This window comes from Narcine bancroftii, chromosome 7 (assembly GCF_036971445.1).
Source record: "Narcine bancroftii isolate sNarBan1 chromosome 7, sNarBan1.hap1, whole genome shotgun sequence".
Classification (NCBI taxonomy): Eukaryota; Metazoa; Chordata; class Chondrichthyes; order Torpediniformes; family Narcinidae; genus Narcine; species Narcine bancroftii.
In genome coordinates, this window is record NC_091475.1 from 93,899,164 (window position 1) to 93,914,463 (window position 15,300).

The 15,300-nt window shown below is 43.2% G+C and overlaps 1 protein-coding gene across 1 annotated transcript in view; it reads right to left on the reverse strand.

The window, feature by feature from the left end:
* Positions 1-15,300, reverse strand: part of myo16 (myosin XVI) — a 239,976-nt gene that overhangs the window by 138,008 nt on the left and 86,668 nt on the right. The window contains exons 10-11 of the mRNA XM_069890622.1: positions 10,985-11,095; positions 834-899 (exon numbers count right to left, since the gene is read on the reverse strand). Coding sequence (XP_069746723.1) covers positions 834-899; positions 10,985-11,095 — 177 coding nt within the window. The remainder of the gene's footprint in view (positions 1-833; positions 900-10,984; positions 11,096-15,300) is intronic.

Sequence of the window (15,300 nt, forward strand, 5' to 3'; positions counted from 1 at the left end):
AAATTGAGTGCTAAAGTACTACCAACTTTCCCACCCTGTTTAAAAATTGTCCGCTATTGCTATTTTATTGCTAGCACTTTCCCAGGGTCGCTTATAAAGGTTTATATAGTCAGCAGAACACAACAGGGGCTGAAGGACTCAGACTGTGCTGTATATAAAGCTGAATTTTGTAATAATTAGGCATGTTTAATTTGTTCAAATATAAGATCATAATATATTGATCAGGATTTAGGGCAGGTCCACCATTACATGTCATGTCTGGGATGGCTCCTTGCAAGTGTGAAAGAATTCACTGTCCCATTTAGGAGTGGTCAAATGCGAAAAGCGAAGCCCCCCATTCCTATCCTGGGACACTGAATGGCCAATTTAGTGGGATGGAAGTTTAACAGTGGCTACTATGAAAAGTTGGTTGGCGCTCCTTCTTTCCAGATGATTGGAAATTCCCTGCCAATATTTGATGAAAATCTTGAGTAAGTTTTACAGTAAATGGCTTGCAAGTCAGCATGACTATTTCTATATCCATAGATATTTATTCATTGCAGAATGCCCGATGCTCTGGTGGAGACACATCACTGAATGTGTTAGGATAGAAACTGAGACTTCTTTATCCTAACCCAATGACCTGATGACTGAGAGTCAAGGACTTAGTGCAAGTTTAGGTTGGACATTTGAATTTACCAGCCACACCTCAAAGACAAAGGGCTGCTGATGTTAACCTTCAGACTGTTTAAGCGAGAGGTCATTGATTCTGCATGTTGTGTCTAATATAATGCTGGCTCTGCAATTCAAACACCGTGGTTCTCATTTAATTTCAATCAGTAAGTGATACTTACCATGGAAGAATAGATTGGAAGTCGTTTATATGGATTTACTAGCAGTAAAATATGTCCAATGTAAGTCTGTAAAACAAAACCATCAACTCAGTGAAAGTGGAGATAAATGATGCATTTATTCACCTCAGGCAAAACGATCATCTTAACTGCTGCTTTTCATAACATAAATATGTTGAAAATGATTTACAATAATATTAAAAATATTTTTTTCTTGAAAAATGATGTTAGAACGAATATATTCTTTGCATCTTAAACTACAATGAGGCAGCAAGATCTTTAATATATCTTTTCACATCAGCTGGGTTCAAGACCTGAATTTTTACCAGTGCTCTTATTCACCGCTTTAAATTGTAGCTCATTATAGAGTTGCTGAACTCATCGGAACTTATTTTAACAAGAATTAGTCAAGTTTTTTTTTAAACATGACAGCTTGCCATTACCTCAGCAGAAGATTAGTGGAAAGTGAATGAAAGAGTTAGCTATTAACATTGTAACTCATCAGGAAAACACATGCAGGTTTCAGGTGCAAGTGTACGCAATAAACAAGGAAACGAGGCTGCCAGAGTGTGATTAACGCATTCTTCATTGTTACTGAGAATAGCTCTAGTTTAAAAATAAAAGGGATTTTGTTGAGTTCCATTAGCTTGCATCTAATACTCTAAATTGCAATCTAAATCCATGGCTATTCACAGGAAGCAAAGTAGAACTGTAACACATGTATTCTGAAAATTTTTAAAGTCCTTTTTGATGGAGAATACTGAATGGTGAAAGATTAACGTTGTGCTTGCATGAGAGCACTAGCATCGGAGTCTTACAATCCCTTCAACAAAGAAATCTCCAGGGCAATGATAATGGGCTACCACAATTTGTTTATTCATGACATCAGGTGAAAGAGGGGCAGGAAGGGGTGGCATTTTAAGAAACCTGAAGAAATTGGTCTCTGCTCGAAAGGCAAATAACCACACTGTTACTGATGCAGCATCAATTATTTGAAAGACTTTTGTAGAGAAACTAATATGTTTTAATTCTCTTAAGAATACAAGCACATCCATACGGTTTGGTTGTCCTGCACTGAGCTGCAGAGGGCTATGGGACAGTCACCTTTATACAGGGGCCTGTGAGGTACAATTGGCCATAGGTGTGCCTGACCAGACAATTATATATAACAATGGTTTACCACATTCACCCCTGGTTTCTTTAAAAAAATTCCAGTGGGTTGAAGTGGAACTCAGTAAAAAGTTCAGTCTTGCAGGTGGTCCGGTCATTCGCTGGGACCGTCGTAGCACTAGTTATGTCTGTGGTGCTGCGGTGGGGTCCTGGACAGTCTTTGATGCCTGGTTCTGTTGGTGGGTAGACACCAATGAGTCCAGCGTAACTTCCCTTGGGTCAGAGGCAGGGTACTAGGGGTCAGGAGCATGGTGTGTGTTCCATGGTGAGGGGGTGTGTGGGGGAACAGCAGTGGTCTCTCGGGCCCCTGAAGGACCCAAGTCCCTGACAGGGATGGTGTCCGTGTCTGTCAGGGTATGCCACGTAAGCATATTGGGGGTGATATGGAGGAGGTGGACAGTTTTGACCAGGGGAGTCAGACGTTTGGCTCCTCACATGCTTCTGGAGTAGGATGGGCCCTGGGGATGTCAGCCACATCAGAAGAGTGGTCCCAGTCATAGATTTCCTGGGAAAGGAAAACATACGTTCGTGCAGTGTGGCATTTGTGGCCAAACATAGCAGAGACCTGATGGAGTGGAGTGCTTCAGGGAGGACCTCTTGTCAGCAGTAGACTGGAAGGCCTTATACCACAATGCTAGAAGGACTGCATTCCAAACTGCAGTATTCTCCCTCTCCACTTGCCCATTGTAGAGCTCGTCGAACGAACCAAAGACTTGTTGATCCAAACCAAGGCTTTTATTAGCAAAAGACAGGAGCTCTTCACAGGTGGCCGACCAGTCCGGAATGATCCGACCTGGCTAGAGACACAACCCTTTAAGGCCCAGACAATAGGTGTGGCTTAGCTCTCAGCCAATCGCTGTAAGCACAGTCTAGATACAGTAACTATATACACTATGTACATTGGTGATAGATCTGTACTATCACACCGATTACCCCAGGGGTTGTAACTCATGGTTCTGCTCATAGCAATGTCCCTGACCAACAGGTACTGGCAAAGATCATCACTCATTAAAAATGACTTGGTCACTGTGGATAAAACTGGAGAAGCCAAAGAGAGTGAAAAGGCTACACAGGGCCTTGATGACTATGGCAGTAGTCATGTCCGAGCAGTGATGGCAAAAGGAAAATGGGAGTATTCATTGATGATGTTCAGAAAATACACATTGTGTTCAGTGGAGAGCAGGGATCTTTTAAAATCAACACTGAGTCACTCAAAGGGGTGGGTGGCTTTAATTAATTGTGCCCTATCTGGCTGGTAGAAGTGTGGCTTGCACTCAGTGCAGACCTGGCAGTTCTTTGCCATGGGTCTCACCTCGTCAATGGAGTACAGCAAATTGCATGCTTTGATAAAGTGAAAAAACCTGGTAACTCTGAAGTGGCAGAGAACATTGTGGAGGTTTAGCAGTCAGTCAATCTGTGTGTTGGGACAGGTCCCAAGGGACAGGGCATCTGGCGGTTCATTAGGTTTCCCCAGCTGTTACAGAATATCATAACTGTATGTGAACAGTTCAATCCTCCACCTCAGTATTTTGTTAGTTTTTATTTTAATCTGTTCCTGATTGTTAAACATGAATATAACTGCAGGGTGAATCTCTTACTGGCCAGGTACACTGCCTCAACAATGGCTTGGGCATCTTTCTTGACTGAGTAGTGTTGAATTTCAGTGCCATGTAGGGTATGGGAAAAAATGCAACTGGCCTGCCTGCCTGCCTGGTTAAGGGTTATTGCTAGAGTGAAGTCTGATACGTCGTTTTCCACTTGAAATGGGGTGGCTTTGTTCACAGGATGCATTGTGGCTTTAGCAATATCTGCCTTAATACAATTGAAGGAAGCAAGGGCCTGCACTGCCAGGGGAAAAGATGTGGATTTGATGAGGGGGTGGGCCTTGTTTGCATAATTGGGGACCAATGAGCATAATAAGAAAATAACCCAAAGCACCTCTTGAGGCTGTGTGGGAGGAGAAGCTCCAGGAGAGGCCACATGTGGTCAGGGTCCAGGCCGATGACTCCATTCTCCATGACACAGCCAAGGATCGCCAGACAGGTTGTGCGAAACACACATTTAGCCTGTTACATGCAAGGTTAAGGAGCTTGGCTGTTTCAAGAAATTTCTGGAGATTTGTATCATTGTCCTGCAGGACTTGGCTGCAGATGGTGATGTTATTGAGGTACAGGAAGGTAGCCCACAACTCGCACTGATCCACTATCTGGTCCATCTCCTGCTAGAACACCAATACATTGTTTGTGTTACCAAGGGGAATCCGCAGGAAGTGGTAGAGGCAGCCAACCCCCTTGAACGTTGTATATTGGTGGTCCTCTGGGCAGACAGGGATTTGATGATATGCCAATTTCAGGTCAATGGCAAAAAAGACCCAATACTGGGCCATATGATTGACTATGTCGGCGATGTGTGGAAGGGGGTATAGATCAAATTGTGTGTATCTATCAATGATTATCCTATTCTTTTGCCCATTCCACTCTCTAGGGACTGGTGCTGGCTTCAATGACCCCCTCCTTGAATAAGCATTGGACCTCCACCCGCATGAAGACCCTGTTCTCAGCACTGTCCCGCCTACTTTTGGTGGCAGCAGGTTTACCGTCGGAAGTGTGGTTGGCAAATAGTGGGGGCCAATTTTGAGTGTGAAGAGCCTGCAAGTCACGTGTGGTGAGTGATGAGGTTGCCAGTTTGAAAACTGTCAATTACATACAGTGAGGAGTGGATGGGACCCATCGAACTCCATCGTCACGCTTTTAAAGTGACACTGAAAATTCAGTCCCAACAGTATAGTGGCACAGAGCTGTGACATTACTATTAGTCTAAAGTCTTTATATTCAGTACCCCGGACCATTAGAGTCACTGTGCAGAAGCTCTGGATGTCCGCTGTGTGTAACCTGGATGTCAAGGAGACCATCTGGTTCACCAGCAGTACTGTGAGAGAGAAACGTTGCACTGTGTTTGGGTGAATGAAGCTCTTCAGGCTTCCATTATCAAATAAGCAACTCGTCATGTGGCTGTTTATCTGAATATCCGTCATCGACCTGGGAGTTGATGTGGGCTCCCCTGGTTGAGCATGATGGAGGCCAGTGTCAGGTTCCTGCACATCCATGTTGTGGCCAGCAGTGATGTCTAAAATGGCGTCCCCCAGTGTCTGCATACAGTGCTGCTGGTCCCAAATATGGTTCCCAAGATGGTGGCCCCCATGAATTGCACATGGCGCTGCTAGCTCCAGGTGATGAAGATGTCTCGGACAGCACCTTCCACGAAGGGGTTTGGACTTTCACACTTTGGTGTAGTGGCCCTTCTTCCTGCAGCTGGATCAAGTTGAATCCTTCATCCACCTGGATACAGTGCAGCATTTCTCTCTCACATTACTGATGGTTGTCCAGTTAGCAGAATGAGGGGGTGATGCCACATCCCAAGATGGCAATGCATGGAGTAACCACGAGGTGGCCATGTTGTCAGACGAGTAGGCCTCCATGTTCTGGAGAGCCACCTCCAGTGTACTTGCCAGCTCAATTGCTTTCTGTATACGGAGCTCCCTTTGCTCAAAGAGTTACTGTTGGATATAGTTCAAACTGATCCTCATGACATAGGCATCCCAGATCACGTCCTCTGTGTACTCCACGGTGGACATGACCTTGCATTCACAGGCTCTACTGAGTGCTCGCAGGGCCTGAAGATACGGGTGTTAGACTCATCAGATCATTGTTTTCGAGTTACAAGGAGGTGTCTGACATTGACAACATTGATCTTATGCAGATACTGTCCCCTGAGAATGTCCATTGCTTCCTGGTACATTGTAGCATCCCTGATCATAGAGTATATCAGGGTGCTAACCAGGGAGTGCAGCACTTGCAGTTTGTTGGTCTCCGATCACACCATAGTAGAGGAGGCCTTCAGGAATGTTTCAAAGTAGCACAGCCAGAGTTCAAAGCGGGCAGATCCCTCAGGCAATTGAGAGTTGATCTCCAGCTTTTCTGGCTTCAGGATCTACTCCATTGTAAAAAATCTTTAAGTGAATAAATTGATGCACCATTAATAACTCGAAAGACTATTGTAGAGAAACCTTATTCTCTTAAGAACATAAGCACATCCATACTGTAGCACTGTCCTGCACTGAGCGACAGGGGGCTGTGGAACAGTCACCTTTATAGAGGAGCCTGTGGGAAGGGGCCACAGGTACAATCAGGCAATAGGTGTACCTGACCAGACAATTATGCATAACAATGGTTTTCCATGAAAGGCAAATAACCATTCTTTGTTGTGTTTGAATTCCCCCATTGATCCACCACATTTTTAATAATGCAAGCTTTTGACTGTTTTTCCTATCCAATCACCATGCTTTCATTTTCCTTCTTCTCAAACTAAAGGTCACGCAGATTATGTAGAACAGCGGTTCTCAACCTGTTTCTTTCCATTCATACCACTTTAAGTAATCCCTATGCCATCAGTGCTCTTTGATTAGTAAGGAATTGCTTAAGGTGGGATGTGAGTGGGAAGGGAACATTGAGAATCACTATTCTAGACCCAATTGTTACTGAAATATTTTGCTTGAGAAAAATTGTCATTGGCCCATTTCCTTTGCAGTTTCGAAACTGTGTACATAATGAGTCAACTAGGGACGATTTCAACAGTGTTTTCAAACTTTTTCTTTCCATCCACATACCACCTTAAGCAAACCTTTACTAATCACAGAGCAACTATGGCATAGGGAATACTTAAAGCGTTATGTGAGTGGAAAAAAAAAGGATGAGAACTACTGATCTAGAACCTCCTGTTTAAAGCCTCTTGGCTTAGCCTCAGTCTTGTAAATCAAACATCCTTCAGTTATTCCCAAGTAATTGCAAGATCAACAATCCTAAAAATGTTTGAAACTCTGCCAAAGCTAACGTTCTTCACTTGTTAGACTTCAATTTTCTCATTTAAACCTCCATATCTTTCTGCATTGTAAGTTACTTAAAATGTTAAATTTCCTGGAATGGAGCCCACTGCAAGTCTAACTGAATTTTGTCAACAAATCATCTTAAAGGATTGTGTCAGGAAACAAGTACTTAGGAACTTCCTGAGGTTGAAGTGGAGAAGCACTTTGCAGGTAACGTAATGGGAAGTCCGACAAATTAGTGTCTTTTGAAAGAGAGACAAGGATGGTTCAGGCACAATATGTTCTAATTAGAATCTCGAACAACATTAGAAAGATTAAGGAACCCTTGATGATCAGATATTCAATAATATTGAGTATCTGGTCAAGTAAAAGGAAACATCTGCTACTTGGTGGGATCAAGTGAATCCTTTGAGGAGTACATAGGCTGTAGCAGTTCACTTTATTTGGGGAGGGTGGGGGGGGAATGTGGTGTCAGTAAGGCAAAGAGGGTACAGGAAAATATTCTAGCAGATAAGATTAAAAAAAAACAGGAACAGGGCTCTGGCCCTTATGTCTGCACCGAACTTAAAGCCAAATCAAACTAAAACTCTGCTAATTGCACTTGATCGATTGGCCTCCATCCCCTGAATATTCATATATCTATCTAGAAGCCTCTTCAATGCTCTAACAGTAACTACTTCCAACATAATCTCTGGCTGCCTATTCCAGGTACTCACTGTGTAGCAATTTTTCCCCATCCATTTCTCTTTCTGGACATGTCCTCCAGTGTGTGGCATGATTACATTGTGGACAATATCCTGACAGTTCAACTTATCAATGTCTCTCTTGATAGGGTGGACTGTCAGAATCTTTTCCCTGGAGTAAAATAGATTATTAAGATATTCTATAAAGGAGAATAATACGATATTCTTTAAATACATTAAGGACAAAGAGTAACTAGTGAGTGAATTGGGCCCCTTAAAAATAAATCAGATGGTCCTATGTAGCATTACAAGAGATAGACAAAGTCCTAAAGAAGCATTTCTTACCTGTACTTACCATGGAGAAAGACATGGATATTAGGGGAGTCAGCCGTTAATAATGATGCATTAAAAAAGAGTCACTACACTGAAGAGCATGGTCTTGAGGTATTAAATTCAAAATTGTCAATAAATCCCCAAGATCTGATTGAGTGTATCCTTAGACTTTGGGGAAGAAATTGCTGGAACTCTGACAGAGATATTTATGTCATTGTTAACCAGGGGTGAGGTGCAAGAAGACTGAAGGGTGGGTAATGTTCTGCCTTTATTTAAGAAAAGCTGGATGGAAAATTTGAACAGAAAATGCTTAATTTTCTATAACATGTAGATGTGCATGAAACGCTACTATAAGAAGTTGATAAGAACATTTCTTTGTCTTGTATATGTTGTTGGTCCCAGTACTACACTCATTTCATGTCGTTCAAAGTAATGCTTCCAATAATATTCTGCTTATACCATTGTTAACAAAATCTGTTTCTTTTCTTTATGGAGAAAATGTGAAAAGGAACTGACACATTGTCTAACTTGTTATGCCATCATTCTTGATGCTAGCAAGATAATGAACCAATGTTGTGTTGAATGAACAATTTCCATCCTCCTTTAAGCCTGTGGATGTCAAAATTTGGATGGTTTTGAACCACTTAGTGTTAGATGCCCAATAGAAAAGTTATAAAATTTTAGTTAACCATACGTACAGTATCTAATTTGGAGAACACAAAACCTTGTTTACAATTAAACTTTTCCATATCCATCAGCAATTATTTTTGGGTTCATTTGGGAAAAAGAACATGCAACTTTTTGGACCCTTCGGAAGACAACATTAAACCACAAGAACATAGCCTGACATCAGGTCTTATTCAAAAGTGCTTTGAGAGGCTTATCATTAGCTCATATCAATTCCAGCCTTTCCATTTACCTATTGCCTAAACAGGTCCATGTGGATCCTTTTCCCCGGTGCTTCCTGCAACCCCAGAATACTTGAATGGCAAGGACACTTATGTCAGACTGTTCATAGACTGTAACTGGTTTCTTGGCCTTAGGTTCTGCAAATAGGTCCTTGACTTTCTGCTTCATTGACTATAATCAGTGAAGATAGGTCGCAACATGTCCTCCAAGATCACACTCAACACCAGTGCTCCTCAAGGACATGTACTGAATGCCCGACAATACCTTCGCTACCCCCATAGGCACTTTTAACCTGCAGCACCTGGGTAGCCCTCCTGTGACCCAGGCGCAATTAGTGGGGCAAAGGAGTTCCAGTACCTTTTAAGCTGCAGGGGGATCAATTCATTAAATTGCCAACCTGGTGATTTCAAGGGGATCCTGACCCTATGGTGATGCGGTAAGTGATGCATCATGCACTCATGGGAACTATCGGTAAGTCTCCCCCACCGCTCCTACCAGCTGACCCCCCATCAATCACCAACACCCCCCAGTCAATTACATGCCCCCTGCCCCAGCAACATCCCGCTGCCACTAATGTTGAGCTGTCATAACCAGAATGGCTTTTGCAGCAGTTGCTCCCCACTCCCGCCCACTCCGCAGCGACCCCTCTCTTCTCTCCATGGCAGCGACCCCTCTATTCTCCCCCTCCATGGCTGCAACCCCTCTCCTCCCACCCGTGACAGCGACTCCTCCCATCTCCCTGCTGCGGTAGCGACCCCTCCCCTGCAGCAGTGACCCCTCTCCTGCTGATTGTGCCACCACCCCCCCCCCCCCATGACATCAACCTCTCTCCCCATGGCAGTGACCAATCTCACTCCCCCCAATTGTGGCCACCATCTCACTCCTTCGACCTCCCCACCCCCGGTCGCGCGCCACTGATCCCTCTCTCCCCTCCCGTTCATTGTAGGCTCTTCACTCAGAGGTTTCCCTGTGACGCCAATGCACAACCACTGACTTGGTTGGACACTTTCAAGCTGCCATGGGAGTGGGGCAAATCCCATTTTACACGGCAGCTTGAAAGAGCCTCATGACTCTAACAGCCAAATATTGTTCTAACTTCATCATCAGGTTTACGGATGACACCACATTTAAAGGCTGTATATAAAATAATGAGAAGATGAACACAGGAAGGAGAATGAATGTCTTGTGATATGGTGACAAGACAAAAACAACTCTCTCGATGTCAATAACATGAAGGATTTGTAATTGACTTCACGAGAGGGAGCAGAGGCCACACCCCTGTCCACATAATCGGCACTGAAGTAGAAAGAATAGTTAGCTTCAAATTATCAAGAGTAAATATTCCAAATGACCTGACTGGAATATCAACATTGAATGTGACAGTCAAGAAAGGACACGGAACATCCCACTAAAGAAGTCTGACACATCACCCACATCTCTGGACATCTTCTACAGATGCACCATCAAATGCATACTTACTGAATACATAAGAATGTGGTACAGGAGCAGCTCTGCTTAACGTCAATGTGAACTAAAGAAGGTAGTGTATGCAGCTCAGAACATACCACAAATTTCCCTCTGCTCCATCTAAATCTCCTGCTGCCTAGGAAAGGAAGCCAACATACTGAAGGACCTATCACACCCTAAACACATTCTTTTCTCCCTCCTCTCATCAGTAAGAAGGCTCAAGGGTGTAAAATGGCACACCCACTCTCTACCCTGCAGCCATCAGGGTGCTGAAGGTACACCACAACAAAGCTCTCACACTGCCCTTGTTTGTATTAACTCTAATTGTGCCCTTTCTCCTATTTTATACGGCTGTATAAATGTTAGAGTTGATCAGTTAGATGACTAGTAGAAGAACTCTTCTCACTGCTCCAGGTATAATGTGACAAATTAACATAAACTGATAAACAAAACTGAAACGGAAAATATTGTTGGTATGCAGGCCATTTTAGACCACAGCTGAAATCACTATAATGGTACAAATTATCAGTGCACTCGCGTTATTTTGACCTTACTCTGTACAATTGAACTGCAGGGATTCTTGTATTCCAAGGGTGACCACACTTCAAAAGTATCTCAATCGATAGGTCTTGTGGTTGTGGAAGGAGCAATGTGAAATAAACTCCATGACATCTCCAGATTCCAGGTAACAAAAAAATGTTTTAACTTACATATATCTGATTATTGCTGAACCGCTTCTGAATTTCATAGAGAAGACTTCTATCTGTCAATTCACTCAAGGTGGACAGGTCATCATTTGGAGCAGGAGGAACCAGATTCACCTAGATTGAGCAACACATTGTGGAAAACAATTAATAAATGATGTTTTAGTGGAAATAATTTCCCAGTCAGACAAATACTCACAGGGTGGCCTCTTTCAGAAACCACAGACCCATAACTTAGGTTTACAGTCAGAACTACAAGTCAGGACAGTGCCAAACAAGTTCATGTGCAGCATTACCATGAGGAAGCTACTTCCATGGAGAAGGAACAGACATCATCAAAATGCTTCACTGAGAAAAATCAGTGTGTGGTGATACAACCATTAAACTGTCTGTGACTGCCTGCACCTGTCTGCATTCCTACCTGCCTACTGAAGGGGGCAAACCACTGTACCTGCAAGGAGGTAAATTGGGAGGCTGGCTCCACCTACTCCCTGCCAATCACTGGCCCCATATAAAGGCTCACACAGGCCCTTGTGTAGGCAGTAGAGCACATGGAGCCAGAAGGAGTACTGAACCTTGCGTGCAAGTTTTAAGCTAATTAGTACAGCCTTCATAATTGGAGCTTGTTTGTTCGCACTGCAACATATCACAGTGAACTATCCTACTGCAGAGCTTTCTAAACAAGTTCCTAATGCAAACCTATTTTAATGCTTAACACAAGAGCCAACAAGAGCCAACCAAATAAAAATAGCAAACAATCAACAAAAAAAAGCAGAACTTATAACATTATCAAAGTTTGCTGATGTAAAACAACAAGAAAACATAACTGTGCAAATTCATTTTTTTCAGATCATTTATAAAACCAATTGAGATGTTTAGGCTTTCATGCTACAGCATGACCTCTCAAAGCTGGCAGTGTGGTTGGTTTTGCACATCTAATCACCAATGAGACATCTACGCTGTTCATCTGTTGCCAAGAGTTCTGTGATTAATGCAGACAAAGAGGACATTCTCTCAAACTAGGGACACAAGGTCCAGTCAGTGGGCATAAAGACTTTTCACATTAATTGAGTTGTACGTGTAGCGTGAATTGATAATAAACTTGAACTTGATATTCTACTTCCCGCATACATTACCATGCTGACTGCAGCTGGTAAAACCAAAGTTTTCTAACTGTAAGAGGTTTCCCTTTAGAATTAGTCATGCAGCTCAACTGAGAAGATAAACATCTACAGCTGTTGAGAAAGCTCCTCTTTCTGGTGCTAGAAACATAAGCTTGTGTTGTGAACCACTGTTATACTGTGGTTGGCTACTGCTGGCTGGACACACTTCCCGAGATCAATCCTACCCCATAACCGCTTTGCATGCTCCCCATTCACCCTGTCATGATCAGTCAATGAATTTGTTGCTGTTCCAGTCTATAGTTAATAAAGGTCCACTTCAGTCTTCTGTGGTAATTGATACTGCATCAATTTTATTGACTAGAATTTTTCAAGAAAATGGACCAATATCTGAAACCCGAGAGACTCGACATAGACCATCAATCATCTGACACCTCAAACACATTCAAACTCTGGCTACGCTGCTTTGAAGACTTCCTGATGGTGACAACGAACGTTGGTAACACAGACAAGGACAGACTGAAGCTCCTCTTCTCACGAGTTGGACTCCTGGTCTTCCCAAAGATAAATAACACCAAATTGTATGCAGAGGCCATGGGTACACTGAAGGTTCAGTATCACAGAAGACACAAGGCACCTCCTGGCCACCAAGAAGCAGTAACCTGGTGAGTCGAGTGGCAAGTACCACGGGCCCTCCAGACCCTCTGCAAAGAGTGCAATTGCAAAGCCATGTTGGGTGCCAAGAACACAGAGGACCTCATCTGGGATGCCTCTAAGGCCAGTATCCACATAAGACAGTGACTCCTGGAACAGAAGGCACTTGACCTGCAAGGCCGGTTGAATTAACAGAGATGCTGGAGATGGCCTTCTGAAACTCAGACAATTACTTGGCCACCTCTTCACTGCCATGGGCGACTATTTTGGTCCAGGGGATCATCCGCACTGTGAGCGACTGGTCGCAGGTGTCATCGTGCTCCTCTAGCAATCTAACCTCGTTGCTGTGGTGGGTGATCACCCCAAATGCTATTTCTGATGGCAGGGAAAGCACCCAAAGATATGCTGCCCTGCCAACGAGGCGTTATGTGCTAGATGCAGGAAAAGAGGACATTAAGAAAAAGTCTGCCAGTCTAAACTGCCTGAGAAACCTAGCAGCACTGCTTGTGGACAGCTGTCACCCCAGTCAGTGCAATCGGCACCATCTCCTATGTGGACCAGCAATTTCATGTGCAAGTCATGGAGGACACTATTTTGGACCGCATTGGCAAGTGCCATATTCTCAAGTCTGCAACACCAGAGAGGAACAGCGAAGGTGGCCATCTTGGGCACTCAGGCCTTCATTGGCCTTGGACAGTGAGTCTATACTGACCTTCAACACCCCGAACCTAGAGGGACCACAGGAACTCGCCAAGTCGATGATGGATGTTTAGGTAAATGGGTTCATAACTAACTGTTTATTTGATAGTAGGAGTATGGAAAGCTTTATCCATTCCTATACCATTAAGCACCTATCCCTTGAAGTACAGCCAGTCATCCACAAGATATCACTCGTGTCCAAATCCCATATGGCAGATATCCATGGGCCTTGTGTCGTGACTTTGACAGTTAGAAACAAAGTTTACAAACACTTCAGGCTCTTTGACGTGCCACAGCTCTGTGTCCCCTTGCTGCTGGGGCTGGGCTTCCAGCACCAACTTAAGAGTGTTACATTGGAGTTCAATGGTCCTCATTCCCCACCTCACTATTTGCAATGAGCAATTCCTCGACAGTTTGCATGACCTGTGGGCTCTCGACCTTCAAGATCATCCCTCCACCGCTGCTTGCAAACTTCACCCCCGACAAAGCAGGTGGCCACCTGGAGCAGGCAATACTGCGCTGCAGAAAAAGCATTCATCAAGTCAGATGTTTAATATTTGTAGGGTGAGAGCATCATCGAGGCCAGCAATAGCCCTTGGAGGGTCCAGATGGTCATAGTAAAGAATGGGAAAAGAACAGAATGGACATAGATTATAGCCAGACCATCAACTGGTACACAGAGCTAGACTCGTACCCCCTTCCCCACATGGGAATAGACAGTTAGAACAGAATTCCCCCTGGGGCCATTCCTTCTAATAACATGTATACCATTTTGGCTCGTGTTGTGTGGGATGTCCTTTCAGGGAAGATGAGCAGAAGCTAGGCCTATGACACCAAAATTTGCTCGGATTCTTAGAGGTAATTGTGGACATATAGAGAGTGACTGAGATGGGAGGCTCCAGGTGTCAGATCAAGGACATTTGCAAGAGGAGGGTAAGTAGCCATAGGTTGCAGTGCACATGAAGGCCAACTGCACAAGTTAAAAAAAAAAGGGATGAGTTTCTGCAGAGTGAATAAATACAGCTAGGCAGATGGTTTTAAAGGCAGGACATCAAAGGTTATAAACATTATTTTTCCATGCAATTTCAGGAGATGCAATGTTTTCTTTTTTGTCTTGTGCATTCCCAAAAAGATTTAAAAGATTCATTTGTACTCTTCCATTCTAGTATACTGTATTTGATGTTCATGGTGTTGTCTCCTGCACAATGGAAAAAGTACCGTAAGCTGGGTAATGACTTGGTAGAGTATTTTGGTAAAGTATACATTAGTACAGAGAACTATATGAACAGAGGTGGAGGGATTAAGGAAACAGATGCAGAAGGAAAAAAAAACTATGAAAATAACTGAGCAATAAAGATTAAAAAAAAGTAATGCATTTTACTGGGAGAAGAAGTAAAGGCAGGGTAATGGGGCTATTCATGACAGCCAGGATAAAACCTCAGATAGTACTTGTGAAATCAAATTACTCAGTTTCCATATTTCCAAGGGAAAAAGATTACATGAGAAGAAGAGAATAGAAATAATAAAATTCCATGTAGAGTAAAACATGGAGAAATAGTGAATAAAAAGTTCAATGAGAAGACAAATTCCAACTTTCAATTTTAAATTACAGGTACCGGTAATCAGTTGAAGAGGCAACAGAGACACTATTGCTAATAATTCAATTGCAAAATGATGAGATGTCTGAGATTAGAAAATATTTAAATACAGAGAATGTTTTATGTGCTAATACTACAAACCATTCAGCAGAGCAGCTAGAGCAGAGATGGTTGGGGAAATAATAAGTCCCCACCATATACTTATTACCTGTTGGTAGGAAAACCAGAAGGTTTTGTCTTGAGGCTAAAT